The 14,609-nt window shown below is 38.9% G+C and overlaps 2 protein-coding genes across 4 annotated transcripts in view; one reads left to right on the top strand and one right to left on the bottom strand.

The window, feature by feature from the left end:
- dysf (dysferlin, limb girdle muscular dystrophy 2B (autosomal recessive)) overlaps positions 1-5,776 on the bottom strand; it is a 111,152-nt gene extending 105,376 nt beyond the window's left edge. The window contains 1 exon segment of the mRNA XM_051944189.1: positions 5,753-5,776. Coding sequence (XP_051800149.1) covers positions 5,753-5,776 — 24 coding nt within the window.
- On the top strand, positions 5,099-14,609 carry LOC110969108 (uncharacterized). 3 transcript variants are annotated; one of them, XM_051944074.1, is made up of 6 exons: positions 5,099-6,625; positions 6,782-6,946; positions 11,076-11,291; positions 11,456-11,517; positions 11,624-11,758; positions 13,544-14,609. In XM_051944074.1, the coding sequence occupies exons 2-6, from the start codon at positions 6,907-6,909 to the stop codon at positions 14,141-14,143; spliced, it is 1,053 nt and encodes a 350-aa protein (XP_051800034.1). In that variant the 5' UTR covers positions 5,099-6,625; positions 6,782-6,906; the 3' UTR covers positions 14,144-14,609. The 3 variants fall into 3 exon arrangements, with proteins under 3 accessions (XP_051800034.1, XP_051800035.1, XP_051800033.1); XM_051944075.1 differs by having other exon boundaries at positions 5,099-6,942; positions 11,072-11,291; XM_051944073.1 differs by having other exon boundaries at positions 5,099-6,946.

The following is a 14,609-nucleotide window of genomic DNA, read 5'->3' as shown; positions in this document are numbered from 1 at the left end:
TCTTCTAAATCCTTGATTTGTGTTGCTTAGTTACATGCACTGTGACATCACAAACAATTACTGAATTTTTTATATGTCCCACTCCATTGACATATATTCAGAAATATGGTTGAAATCTTTGTAAAGTAATATTTTTTTAATGTTTGAAACACTTCCTGACAACAAGCATGTCTTTATCATTTTATCTTAGGGGCGGTCACATTTTGCTGGGCTACTATGAAATTACTATGAAATGAGATAAGTGTGAATTTCAAACTGGACCTTTGTATTGCCTCTGTATTACTTCACTCTTGAAGGCAAAACCTTTAATTTGAGGCTCTGATTTAAAAACTTCTGCAACTACAGTTTATTGTGGCCTAATGAGCATCTTTATGGCATCCATTTTAGAGTAAATAATTCTTACGACAATGTCACAAAAAAGTTGTGAATTATTTTTTTCTCTAATCAGGACTATTGTAAATACTAAAATGATCTTCTATTTATGTATACACACTGGGGTGTTAATGTCGCTCTGTGCTATCTAAAAGGGCCCTCGTGTCGTTATAGACTATCTAAAAGAGGACCCCTATCATTCTGTACCACCAAAGTGTGGACCTTATTCTCTGTCAGCCATAAAAACAATCATTTTTGTGAATAAAATTCTACTTTAATTGAAAATAGATTAATTGAGGCAACTATGATATTATTTAGCATTACACTCACCTTCCTGCATTAATTAATATTTTTGAAAATAATTTTCAAGTGTTACATCTTCCTGTAGATTGTGTTCAAAACAAAGTGAATGAGGCTTATTTTATTTCCTGAGGCTTAATTAATTTTCCATTTTAGAGTAAATAATTATTACAACAATGTCACAAAAAAGTTGTAAATGATTCTTTCTCTAATCAGGACTATTGTAAATACTAAAATGATCTTCTATCTATGCATACACACTGGGGTGTTAATGTCGCTCTGTGCTATCTAAAAGGGCCCTCGTGTCGTTATAGACTATCTAAAAGAGGACCCCCATCATTCTGTACCACCAAAGTGTGGACCTTATTCTCTGTCAGCCATAAAATCATTCATTTTTTGTGAATAAATTTCCACTTTAATTGAAAATAGATTAACTAATGATATTATTTAGCATTACACTCACCTTCCTGCAGTAAGTAATATTTATGAAAATAATTTTCAAGTATTACATCTACCTGTAGATTGTGTTCAAAACAAACTGAATGAGGTTTATTTCATTTAAAGTGTTGGTGTCAACATAAAATCACTCAAAGACAGCTATTATCATATATGTCTATATCTGTAGATGTGCCAGTTCAAAGTCCAACTGTCATATATCTACATCTAGGGTCATCATCTGTGTAGGAGCAGATGCTGGCCCACATATTAACTTTCTAATGCCCAAGAGTTTATATTGCATCATGTCACCAAGCAGAATTGCTGAATAAAATCTTTTACAAATATAGATACTGCTAACTGCTCTGAAAATCTAAATGGGCACAGTCAAAGGTAAATGTTCTCTTAAATTATGTAGCTTTGGTTCCAGTTGTTTTCAGTTCTTACATCTTTAGGAGATCCTAATGTATTTTGTTAATGCTCTCACTTGGACAGATAATCATTGGCTAATTTTATTCAAAAGCCTTGTTGATAACCATGCTGGTTCTACTCCCCTAAAAGTATTTCTAAAAACTGCTGCTGTAAATTGACAACAATCCATCTAACACAGCAGCCGAATGGCAGGTTCCAGCTTTGTGTTCAGCTATGGTTAGAGTTTAAGGATCAGAATCGTAAAACAGAAATGGTACAATAGCAGTTTTATATTATTACACTGAAATCACATTCATTATGTATTTTACATAGGGCTTCATTTTGCTCATGGATTTTTGGAATCATCAATTCTGGAATGTGTATGTTGCTCCATGCTATCCAAGAGGGAACCTGTGTCATGTGCCTGTGATGAAAATGTAGGCTAAATGTAGTAGGTTGGGAGGCCACAATTTCTTGTTTTCTTATTTTTTTTGTTGCCTTGATTGTTTTTAATTTAATGCTGTTGTTGGACAACAGCTTCTCTACAAAGCTCGATTCCTTTTCTGTCACAGCTCTGTTGTGTGTTGTCCAGTCCTTTTACATTTGCTGGGCAAACTGAGCAGATGTGTGTGTGTAGATTCTCGTTCAGTCAAACCCCTGTATTGCTAGTCCACTTCACATCAATTGAACTCTTTGTGTGTCTACGTCTGGTCTGGGTCCACATTCACATTTCATGGGCGGGTGGATCAAACAGGCTGCTCTGACATGGGATTATCAAACGAGCAGCTATTAACACCATGGGTGAAGTCAATGAGAGGAAATGGGCAGCTTTAACTACAAATCCACATCCCTGTCTGTAAACAGTGGTATTTTTCCTCAAGCTGACATCAGCCACAATGCCAATGGCTATTATGCAATAGACAACCACTTGTCCACTCTGAGACATGGTAATGTGGCTTTACATATAATAATCCCAAGCAAGTCTCACATATGCAACTGCATATGTGCAACCAAAATAGTTGCATGTGTAACTATTTTTCAAGAGTGATTTAGCAGATTATCCTAAAATAAATAAATAAATGTGGACAGAGACAGGTTTGACTCTGACACAGGTGATGATCAGAATGTAGGGGCAGCTAGGGAAAGATGATTGAGTCAGTTAAACAGAAAAAAGTAGAAAACTATGTTCAGTTGTGAGGACTGGTGGAGAACAAATGCATGAAAGTACTATGAAATGAGACAAGTGTGAATTTCAAACTGGACCTTTGTATTGCCTCTGTATTACTTCACTCTTGAAGGCAAAACCTTTAATTTGAGGCTCTGATTTAAAAACTTCTGCAACTACAGTTTATTGTGGTCTAATGAACATCTTTTTAGCATTCATTTCTGAGTAAATAATTCTTACAGTCATGTCACAAAAAAGTTGGAAATGATTCTTTCTCTAATTGGGACTATTGTAAATACTAAAATGATCTATCTATGTATACACACTGGGGTGTTAATGTCGCTCTGTGCTATTTAAAAGGGCCCTTGTGTCGTTATAGACTATCTAAAAGAGGACCCCTATCAATCTGTACCACCAAAGTGTGGACCTTATTTTCTGTCAGCCATAAAAACAATCATTTTTTTTCAATGAGTTTCCACTGTTATTGAAAATAGACTAATTGAGGCAACTATGACATTATTTAGCATTACACTCACCTTTCTGCAGTAAGTAAGATTTTTAAAAAATAATTTTTAAGTATTACATCTACTTGTAGATTGTTTTCAAAACAAACTGAATGAGGTTTATTTCATTTGAAGTGTTAAGCAGAAAAAAGTAGAAAACTACATTCAATCACGATGACTGGTGCAGAACAAATGCTGACAGTGACGCTACTATTGACAGCAATGACAGTTTTGGGAGGTGGTGACCAAATCCTGTGCTGATGTGACTGAGATATTTGGCTGTACCAGTGCTACTATTCAGAAGCATACTTTGGAGCTCTGATCCCAGATGTGTGCACCTGAACATTCCTATATTATGCTTGCTTCTCTTCATCGGGAATGGTGAATTAGTGCATACAGACCGGATCTCGAGACATGAAGAGTGAAAGATCAATTGATGTAAACTAGGAATGGAATGACAATGACATTGTTGACAGAGAATCTGTACACGCGTACAATTCATCCAGCAGATTTACAAGCAGTGAAGAAAAAAGAAACTTGCAAACTAAATTAAGACAGAAAAGAATTCATTATTTCAAATGAGTTGTTGTCCACCAAGTATTTAATGCTTTTTTTTCTTTTGTAATGACATTTGCTATGTGTGTCTGCTAAAGGTAACAAATCATTTTTTAAGAAGCAAAAACCCACAGAAATTCCCTATATTTAACTAATGACGTAAATAGAGATTGCATTGTTTGCTTCACAGATCAAAACCTCATGCTTTTCTTTACAATTCCGTACTGGTGGGTCCTGGTGGTTGTAAAAATATGAACGTGAGGATTTCTTTTCCGAGAGTGGTGGGATTTTGATACTAATGTTCATAATGTGGTAACAGACATTGTGGAATAAGTCAAAATGTCACCTGTTTTTTAATGCCTTTTTTGATTACAACTCCAGCTCTATACTAACATGCTTGTTTGTTTATTTGTTTATTTGATAGGGACAGAACAACAAACATTGTTACATTAACCGATGTCATGTTCATAGGTCAATAGCTGACAGCTAATTCGCAGACCTGGTCCCTGCTTGTGTGGACAGACGTAAAAGTGATGTTCTTGAAGGCTACTGCCCAACCCCCACACACAATTTACATTTCTATGTTCAGGCGCTACGAATGTGCTTGTGTGGACAGAGCTAAAGGTGATGTTTCTTGAAGGCTACTGCCCAACCCCCACGCACAATTTATACTCTGCCATGGCCAAAGAGACAACCAGGTTTCTGCTGTAGCACAGATCAACAGGCTGACTTACGTTCAGACCAATTTCCCTTGTAGTTATGCATGAATAAATTCTATGAGTTTCAAAGGTTTTATTCACTTTGCAAATTGTGATGATCCAAGTATTCACAAAAAACTGAACCATTCAAGTCAAATAAATAAATCATTCTAGTTTCACTCAACAAATGTGCCAGAACTTTCACATTTCAGTACAACCTCTTGTGTGTTGTTGTTTTGTTTGTTTTTAAACCTAGAAGTATGAGTGTACTTCAAACACTTTCAAGTAGATTTTTCCTGTTTCTGAATATGCTGAGCCTGTCTTTTTCATTATAGCATGAACTATCATTTGTTTCCTTTAACAGCAGTTTAGAATTACATCAGCCCATTCCCAGTAAAAAATTACTCTGCCTCTGCAGGAGTTTTTAACTTCCAAAGGCATGGAAGGCCTCATGAAAATCATCAGCTAAAACACACCTTGGCCCGTACTTCAGAATCTGTTGCTGAGACATAGCTTACCGTAAGGCTCAGGTTAAACAAGCCAGATTCAGACTTCTCATCTCTTCTAGATAAATCTCTTTACAAGACACAGCAATGACAAAAATTCCCTACAAATGGTCCCATCATTCTTTAACTCACAAATTAAGTGCGGGTGTTTTTTGGTTTTAGTTTTATTCCTATTTTCTGCAGAAATGCAGAGCAAAAACAAAGTGGATCAATATTTGTTGGACAACAACTTCTCTACAAAGCTAGATTCCTTTTCTGTCACAGCTCTGTTGTGTGTTGTCCAGTCCTTTTACATCTGCTGGGCAAACTGAGCAGTTCACATCAACTGAAACCCTGTAACCCTTCATGTGTCTACGTCTGGTCTTGCTGCTCTGATTCACCATTCATGTCAGGGTGGTTAACGATCTTTTTCCAAAGACCCAGTCACTGTTCCGATCATTGGGCAGGGTTTTATATCGATACCGGTCTCCTCACAGAAGTTTTTACTTGTCTTTTCTGTTTTTGGGAGCGACAGCTTTAGAGGACCAAAAGCATTTCCATGTGTTTTTCCTTCATTGGAGATTCATCTACCTGAATATTTATTTTATTTGTGCACCTTTCAATCAATATATAAAGATATAATAGTTTTATAGGTAAGTATATTGAAGAGGTACTGTGCAAGAAGGACATTTAACCTACCATCCTTCAAGTTTTTTTCTTCCTTCAAGCAAAGAAAAGGTAAGGTAATTTGCAGCACTTTAATTTAATATTCTAAAACCTCAATGTATAAATGCTAACAATTTAAAAATGACTTTTTTGTCCACTTACCATATAAACATGTGGCACTGCCATGGTACTACTTTAATATTTATGTCTAAATGTGTAGGTAGCATTAATATTCTGATAGAACTCACAACAAAAAAACTGAGAAGTTTACTATTATGAAAATGCAGATACTGTAATTCTTCTGCCTCATAGTTAATGTTACACCTTTTATCTAAATATTTACAGTGACAAGGTTTCAAAGTATTGTTGATAGTGTAACTACTGAGCTATTTTCTGTTGGACATGCCTGGTATGCAGCAACACATGAGCATTTCTGAAACTTATATCACACTATTAATGCATATTTATTTGTTTCCTGTTAATCAGGTTAGGGAGTTATTGCCGCTAACAAAATTACAAAATCTGAAATGATGACCATGTCTAATAGGTTTTTTTTCTGCATTTTCAAGGAATCCCGTTGAATGAGTTCATTCGAAAACCTTGCCTCTAACCCTGGCGTTACGGACGTTGGAGAACCTGTTTTTAACACCACAAAAAAGATTGCAAATGGATGCAATGCTGCTGAAATTTTCCCAGGATTCTTCCTGAGCAACAAAGTTGCAGTCAAAAGAGTTGCAAAGCATATTTCTCAAAATTAGATTAAAATGGCACATGTCCTATGTTCAGAAACATTCAAAACAGAACATCTTTTACAACCAATTGCAGTGTTGGAAGATAATTACTTTGCTTATTTTGTCTCCCCTCTCTGCAAATACAGTCTGGCGGAGGTAATTGAAAACAAGAACTTTCCTGACAGAGAAAGTTTGACTGAGGCTCAAAGACTGTGGATCTGCCAGGAGCTACTGCAAGGACTACAAGAACTCCATTCACGCGGGATTTTGCACAGAGACCTGAAGCCCGAAAACATTTTTTTTGGTAAAAAAAAGAATAAATCGTTTAGCCATAGCCATAAACTATCTGGTAGAATGTATTTATTATCCAATTTTTCATTATACATCATAGAAAAGACGTTATTTTGTGGATATTGTATTAAGAGGTACATGTCTAAGGATCATTTTCAATATTTTACAGATATCAGCAACAAATTGTTTATCGCAGATTTTGGAGCAAGCAGGAAACTGGATTTGGCACAATCAGCTTTGCAGTCTCAAATGGCTGGATCTTTGTCTTGGTCAAGTTATGAAGATGTTTGAGGCATGCAATACAAATACAAGAAAGAGTCAGATATCCAGGTAAGTACAGGATGGTAATGTCGCTTTAATGGCCATGATGACTGCTATGAGTTTACATGTCTTTAAAATATGTGAAATGTGGAGCTGAAAATGAATAAACTAGTTCTGCTGTATGGTGAATTGTATCACATGTCAGTATTCAAATCAGTTTACATAAACTCAACTGTATATTATAATATTTTAATCATTGTAATGTTTATATATACATACTCAAAAAAATATAAACGCAACACTTTTGTTTTTGCTCCCATTTTTTATGAGATGAACTCAAAGATCTAAAACTTTTTCCACAAACACAATATCATCATTTCTCTCAAATATTGTTCACAAATCTGTCTAAGTCTGTGATAGTGAGCACTTCTCCTTTGCTGAGATAATCCATCCCACCTCACAGGTGTGCCATATCAAGATGCTGATTAGACACCATGATTAGTGCACAGGTGTGCCTTAGACTGCCCACAATAAAAGGCCACTCTGAAAGGTGCAGTTTTATCACACAGCACAATGCCACAGATGTGGCAAGATTTGAGGGAGCGTGCAATTGGCATGCTGACAGCAGGAATGTCAACCAGAGCTTTTGCTCGTGTGTTGAATGTTCATTTCTCTACCATAAGCTGTCTCCAAAGGCGTTTCAGAGAATTTGGCAGTACATCCAACCAGCCTCACAACCGCAGACCACGTGTAACCACACCAGCCCAGGACCTCCACATCCAGCATGTTCACTTCCAAGATGGTCTGAGACCAGTCACTCGGACAGCTGCTGAAACAATCGGTTTGCATAACCAAAGAATTTGTGCACAAACTGTCAGAAACCGTCTCAGGGAAGCTCATCTGCAAGCTCGTCATCCTCATCGGGGTCTCCACCTGACTCCAGTTCGTCGTCGTAACCGACTTGAGTGGGCAAATGCTCACATTCGATGGCGTCTGGCACATTGGAGAGGTGTTCTCTTCACGGATGAATCCCGGTTTACACTGTTCAGGGCAGATGGCAGACAGCGTGTGTGGTGTCGTGTGGGTGAGCGGTTTTCTGATGTCAGTGTTGTGGATGGAGTGGCCCATGGTGGCGGTGGGGTTATGGTATGGGCAGGCATCTGATATGGACCAAGAACACAGGTGCATTTTATTGATGGCATTTTGAATGCACAGAGACACCGTGACGAGATCCTGAGGCCAATTTTTGTGGGGGAAATTGCGGGGAAATTGCGGAAAGTTGCAAAGTATGCGAATAGTTGTGAAATATGCAAAAAGATGCGAAATATAAGAACTGGGGAAAAAAGGTGATGCTTCTCCTACATCCTGTTAATAGGCTACCACTAAGTTGTTGTTTGAGTCCTTTGTGTTCAGCAAACCTTTTGCTGTGCTTCGTCGTGGAGAAGTGCTGCAACATGGTTGATTTTCTTTGGTGCTCCAGAACGATGTTGCACGGGGTGCAAAAAAGTTTCCCCCTACTTTCGTGCAGTAAATCTGGGTCCTGTTTTGGCTGGTCTTTGGCTGAAATATTCGTAGGTAAATGTGATCTTTGAGCATTCGCCATTCTTGTTTTTCGTCTCTGAGCACCGCGCTCCGCATCAGCTCGTGCTTCTAGTGTGTGTGTCAGTGTTGCCAACTCCTCAGTATGAAAAGTAGGTGTTGGCTGTCCTAAAAGTTGCTAGAAGTTGCTAAATAATGCCATCGCCTAATTTGCATATTTCCCAGTTTGCATGTAATTGTAATCAGTGTTGTAGGAGAGAGGAATAACGTTGTGGAAGAGACCAAAAAGTGAGTATAAAACACCCAAAATATGTTTTTGTACTAGAGGCTAAATGTTGTGGTTTATTTTAGTATGGCAGTGAAGAAACATTTTCATTTATATCTCGCTCCGTAAGTCTGGATGGGATCTGTAGTGACTTTGTGCATGCGCAATTCACCTGCCGTCTGGCCACGGAGTTACTGGACTGACAGCCTGTGCTTTCGGAGGGGAAGAAGCTCTCACAGCAGCACCTGCTGCTCGTTAACAACAGTAACTGCAAAATTATCCGAGTTTTCCTGTCAGAGTCTCCAAAACGGCAGAAAAAAAAAAATCGCTAGATTTGATGCTAGTCGCTTTTGACCAAAAAAAGTCGCTAGGACACTTTGGAAAGTCACTAGATTTAGTGAGAAAGTCACTAAGTTGGCAACACTGGTGTGTGTGAATGCGCGAATTGATGACGTCAGGCCGGGCGTCACATAAAAACTCACTCATAACTCCATTTATATTGGTTATAGTTTTCTCATTTTATGCGGAAATTGTGATATCAAGCGGGGCCCGCATATTTCTCTTTTTTTCGTGGAAATGTGAGATTCTTGGGGGAATTATGCGCTGTTTTGCAGGGATTATACGGCCTTTTGGGAAATAATTGACCCCCGCATCATATACAGTGCCTTGTGAAAGTATTCAGCCCCCTTGAACTTTTCAACCTTTCGCCACATTTCAGGCTTCAAACATAAAGATATAAAATTTTAATTTTTTGTCAAGAATCAACAACAATTGGGACACAATCGTGAAGTGGAATGAAATTTATTGGATATTTTATACTTTTTTAACAAATAAAAAACTGAAAAGTGGGGTGTGCAATATTATTCGGCCCCTTTACTTTCAGTGCAGCAAACTCACTCCAGAAGTTCCGTGAGGATCTCTGAATGATCCAGTGTTGTCCTAAATGACTGGTGATGATTAATAGAATCCACCTGTGTGTAATCAAGTCTCCGTATAAATGCACCTGCTCTGTGATAGTCTCAGGGTTCTGTTTAAAGTGCAGAGAGCATCATGAAGACCAAGGAACACACCAGGCAGGTCCGAGATACTGTTGCAGAGAAGTTTAAAGCCGTATTTTGATACAAAAAGATTTCCCAAGCTTTAAACATCTCAAGGAGCACTGTGCAAGCAATCATATTGAAATGGAAGGAGTATCAGACCACTGCAAATCTACCAAGACCCGGCCGTCCCTCTAAACTTTCACCTCCAACAAGGAGAAGACTGATCAGAGATGCAGCCAAGAGGCCCATGATCACTCTGGATGAACTGCAGAGATCTACAGCTGAGGTGGGAGAGTCTGTCCATAGGACAACAATCAGTCGTACACTGCACAAATCTGGCCTTTATGGAAGAGTGGCAAGAAGAAAGCCATTTCTCAAAGATATCCATAAAAAGTCTCGTTTGAAGTTTGCCACAAGCCACCTGGGAGACACACCAAACATGTGGAAGAAGGTGCTCTGGTCAGATGAAACCAAAATGGAACTTTTTGGCCACAATGCAAAACGATATGTTTGGCGTAAAAGCAACACAGCTCATCACCCTGAACACACCATCCCCACTGTCAAACATGGTGGTGGCAGCCTCATGGTTTGGGCCTGCTTTTCTTCAGCAGGGACAGGGAAGATGGCTAAAATTGATGGGAAGATGAATGGAGCCAAATACAGGAGCATTCTGGAAGAAAACCTGTTGGAGTCTGCAAAAGACCTGAGACTGGGACGGAGATTTATCTTCCAACAGGACAATGATCCAAAACATAAAGCCAAATCTACAATGGAATGGTTCACAAATAAACGTATCCAGGTGTTAGAATGGCCAAGTCAAAGTCCAGACCTGAATCCAATGGAGAATCTGTGGGCAGAGCTGAAGACTGCTGTTCACAAACGCTCTCCATCCAACCTCACTGAGCTCGAGCTGTTTTGCAAGGAAGAATGGGCAAGAATTTCAGTCTCTCGATGTGCAAAACTGATAGAGACATACCCCAAGCGACTTGCAGCTGTAATTGCAGCAAAAGGTGGCGCTACAAAGTATTAATGCAAGGGGGCCGAATAATATTGCACGCCCCACTTTTCAGGTTTTTATTTGTTAAAAAAGTTTAAAATATCCAATAAATTTCGTTCCACTTCACGATTGTGTCCCACTTGTTGTTGATTCTTGACAAAAAATTAAAATTTTATATCTTTATGTTTGAAGCCTGAAATGTGGCGAAAGGTTGAAAAGTTCAAGGGGGCTGAATACTTTCACAAGGCACTGTATATATATATATATATATATATATATATATATAATTGCAATCTGTGCAATATGGAAGGGTGATTATGACTGGACATTGATTCAAATGAATCTCCTGTATTGCAGACAGCAGGGTGCCTGGTGCATTACATACTGACAGATGGAGAGCACCCCTATCAAGCAACTACACCCTACTCCAACGATCCACTGACGTTATTTCAAAATCTCAGAGCGGGCACCTTTACTCTTCAGTGCGAGGAAAGGCATCAAGGTATCATTGGCAGAATGCTGTGTAAATCGACAGAAGCACGCCCTACCATTGAAGAATGCCTTCAAGCCATCACAAGTATGTGCCCAGACAGACAGTTCTGACTTTGTCACCTCACCAATTAAACATATCATTAAAACAATATATGCATACACTATAGCTAATATTGCAAGATTGTATGCATAGGGCAAATGTAATCCTTAATTGATTGAATATGGTAAATGTCTGTTATGTGTTCACAGGTTTCACACACCAAGCTGATCACAAGGGAGTCACAAACAACAGTAATAACAATGGAAAGAAAGTAAGCATTTAATTATCTATTTCAACATTTTGTAAGAAGTTATAAACATTATCATAAAATTTATAACATAATTTAATATGTTGATTTTGCATTGTTATTTTTACAGGACCAAACCCACATAGCCAATTGCTCTCCTCAAGCATCAAATGAGATTGACACTCAACACAGTGCCAACAGTGATCAGCCAGGGAGTGTCTGCAATGTAGTGATGGATTCCTCTTCTCACATTGAAGATGATACAGTGGGTATAGAAAGTATTCAGACCCCTTGAAATTTGTCACTCTCTGTGTCATTGCAGCCATTTGCCAAAATCAAAAAAGTTCATTTTATTTCTCATTAATGTACACTCAGCACCCCAGCTTGACAGAAAAAAACAGAAATGTAGAATTTTTTGCAAATTTATTAAAAAAGAAAAACTGAAATATCACATGGTCAGAAGTATTCAGACCCTGTGCTCAGTATTGAGTTGAAGCACCCTTTTCAGCTAGTACAGCCATGAGTCTTCTTGGGAATGACGCAACAAGTTTTTCACACCTGGATTTGGGGATCCTCTGCCATTCTTCCTTGCAGATCCTCTCCAGTTCTGTCAGGTTGGATGGTGAACATTGGTGGACAGCCATTTTGAGGTCTCTCCAGAGATGCTCAATTGTGTTTAGGTCAGGGCTCTGGCTGGGCCAGTCAAGAACGGTCACAGAATTGTTCTGAAGCCACTCCTTTGTCATTGTAGCTGTGTGCTTCGGGTCATTGTCCTGTTGAAAGGTGACCCTTTGGTCCAGTCTGAGGTCCTGAGCAACTCTGGAAGAGGTTTTCCTCCAGGATATCTCTGTACTTGGCCGCATTCATCCTTCCTTCAATTGCAACCAGTCGTCCTGTCCCTGCAGCTGAAAAACACTCCCACAACATGATGCTCCCACCACCATGTTTCACTGTAGGGATTGTATTGGGCAGGTGATGAGCAGTGCCTGGTTTTCTCCACACATACTGCTTAGAATTAACACCAAAAAGTTCAATCTTGGTCTCATCAGACCAGAGAATCTTATTTCTCATAGTCTGGGAGTCCTTCATGTGTTTTTTGGCAAACTCTATGCGGGCTTTCATGTGTCTTGCACTGAGGAGAGGCTTCCGTCGGGCCACTCTGCCATAAAGCCCCCACTGGTGTAGGGCTGCAGTGATAGTTGACTTTGTGGAACTTTCTCCTATCTCCCGACTGCATCTCTGGAGCTCAGCCACAGTGATCTTTGGGTTCTTCTTTATCTCTCTCAGCAAGGCTCTTCTCCCACAATTGCTCAGTTTGGCTGGACGGCCAGGTCGAGGAAGAGTTGTGGTCGTCCCAAAGTTCTTCCATTTGAGGATTATGGAGGCCACTGTGCTCTTAGGAACCTTGAGTGCTGCAGAAATTCTTTTGTAACCTTGACCACATCTGTGCCTTGCCACAATTCTGTCTGTGAGCTCCTTGGGCAGTTCCTTTGACCTCGTGATTCTCATTTGCTCTGACATGCATTGTGAGGTGTAAGGTCTTATATAGACAGCTGTGTGCCTTTCCTAATCAAGCCCAATCAGTTTAATTAAACACAGCTGGACTCCAATAAAGAAGCAGAACCATCTCGAGGAGGATCAGAAGAAATGGACAGCATGTGAGTTAAATATGAATGTCGCTGCAAAGGGTCTGAATACTTCTGACCATGTCATATTTCAGTTTTTCTTTTTTAATAAATTTGCAAAAATTTCTACATTTCTGTTTTTTTCTGTCAAGATGGTGTGCTGAGTGTACATTAATGAGAAATAAAATGAACTTTTTTGATTTTGGCAAATGGCTGCAATGACAGAGAGTGAAAAATTTCAAGGGGTCTGAATACTTTCCGTACCAACTGTATATCTGTCATTGAAATGATAATTGTGGATTAATTTCTTTTTGGCCAGGGCTGACAAATATTGATTCTAACTGTGCTAAAACTGTAACAAAAATGTTGTGAGAGAATTTATAGCATTCATTTCATTTTCTTATTCTTTTTTTTCTGTATTTCAGGAAATAGAACCACAGATCTCCCTTTCCCTTGATATGTCAGAAGAAGAAGATGATATTGATGATGAACCGACAGAAGTAGATGATGAAGTAGCCAAGAAAGTCATCACAAAAAAAGCAGTTAAGACTGGGATGAAAACGGATGAAAATGTCCTTGAATGCAGTTTGAAGGGTGTCAAAGTGAAAATGTCCTCAAACACCCCACACAAACGTGTCTATGACAAGAAAAATTATTGCCTCTATTGTGAGAAGCCTTTCAGAAAAGTTACAAGACACCTGATGCGAAAACATCAAGATGAAGTTGACATTGCAAAGGCACTTGCACACAAGCAAGGATCCACGATGCGCAGTCTTCTTCTGAGCAAAATAAGGAACAAGGGAAAGTACATACATAACTGTTCAGTCAAATCCGCACGTCAAGGACAAATGGTACCAAAAAGACAAACAACCTACTTGTTGTCAGCAACAGACTTTCTGCCATGCTATTTTTGTTTGGCTATGTACATCAGAACAGATCTCTGGAGGCATCAAAGGCGTTGCAAATTGAGACCAGACGGGCCAGTGAAACGAAAAGTTCAGACATATTATATTCACAGCCTTTGAAAAAAAAATGTGTGAAAACCTCACCAGGATAGAAGTGCGTGGGAAAAGAGGACACAAAGTACCAATACTCCTTTCAACAGATACAAAAGAATCCATAGATCTTCTGATCAACACTAGAGACAATGTTGGGGTTTCTCCAAGCAACCCCTACATTTTTGCCTGTCCTGTCAAAGAGTCTGTGGAGCCTATTGGATGATCAATGTTCAATGTCATTCTGGGAGCTCGCATATGGAGTATCAATGTAGAGTGTTAATACTGAGAGTCCAGTAAAATGGAGCTTTCAGTGTTAGACTCATAACATTGGTAGTCCATGTAAATGGAGCATCCACTGATGCTCCATTTACAATGACACTTCATTGTTTTAATTACCACTAACTCTTCATTGTTTGTATTGTGCCTTGCTTGTCATTGTATTATGTCTTGCTTTTCATTATTTTATTGCCTGTTGCAATTTTTTTATTATGCT

This window comes from Acanthochromis polyacanthus, chromosome 23 (assembly GCF_021347895.1).
Source record: "Acanthochromis polyacanthus isolate Apoly-LR-REF ecotype Palm Island chromosome 23, KAUST_Apoly_ChrSc, whole genome shotgun sequence".
NCBI classification, from domain to species: domain Eukaryota; kingdom Metazoa; phylum Chordata; class Actinopteri; family Pomacentridae; genus Acanthochromis; species Acanthochromis polyacanthus.
Note: the sequence above shows the minus strand (reverse complement) of the source record. Positions and strands in the feature narration are given on the sequence as shown.

Bases quoted from the DNA above. Each gene is read 5' to 3' on its own strand.
- LOC110969108 (XM_051944074.1), top strand. From the start codon at position 6,907: ATGCAATACAAATACAAGAAAGAGTCAGATATCCAGGTAA. The intron at 6,947-11,075 runs GTACAGGATGGT...TATTGCAGACAG, and splicing joins AGAGTCAGATATCCAGGTAA to CAGGGTGCCTGGTGCATTAC. The intron at 11,518-11,623 runs GTAAGCATTTAA...TTATTTTTACAG, and splicing joins GTAATAACAATGGAAAGAAA to GACCAAACCCACATAGCCAA.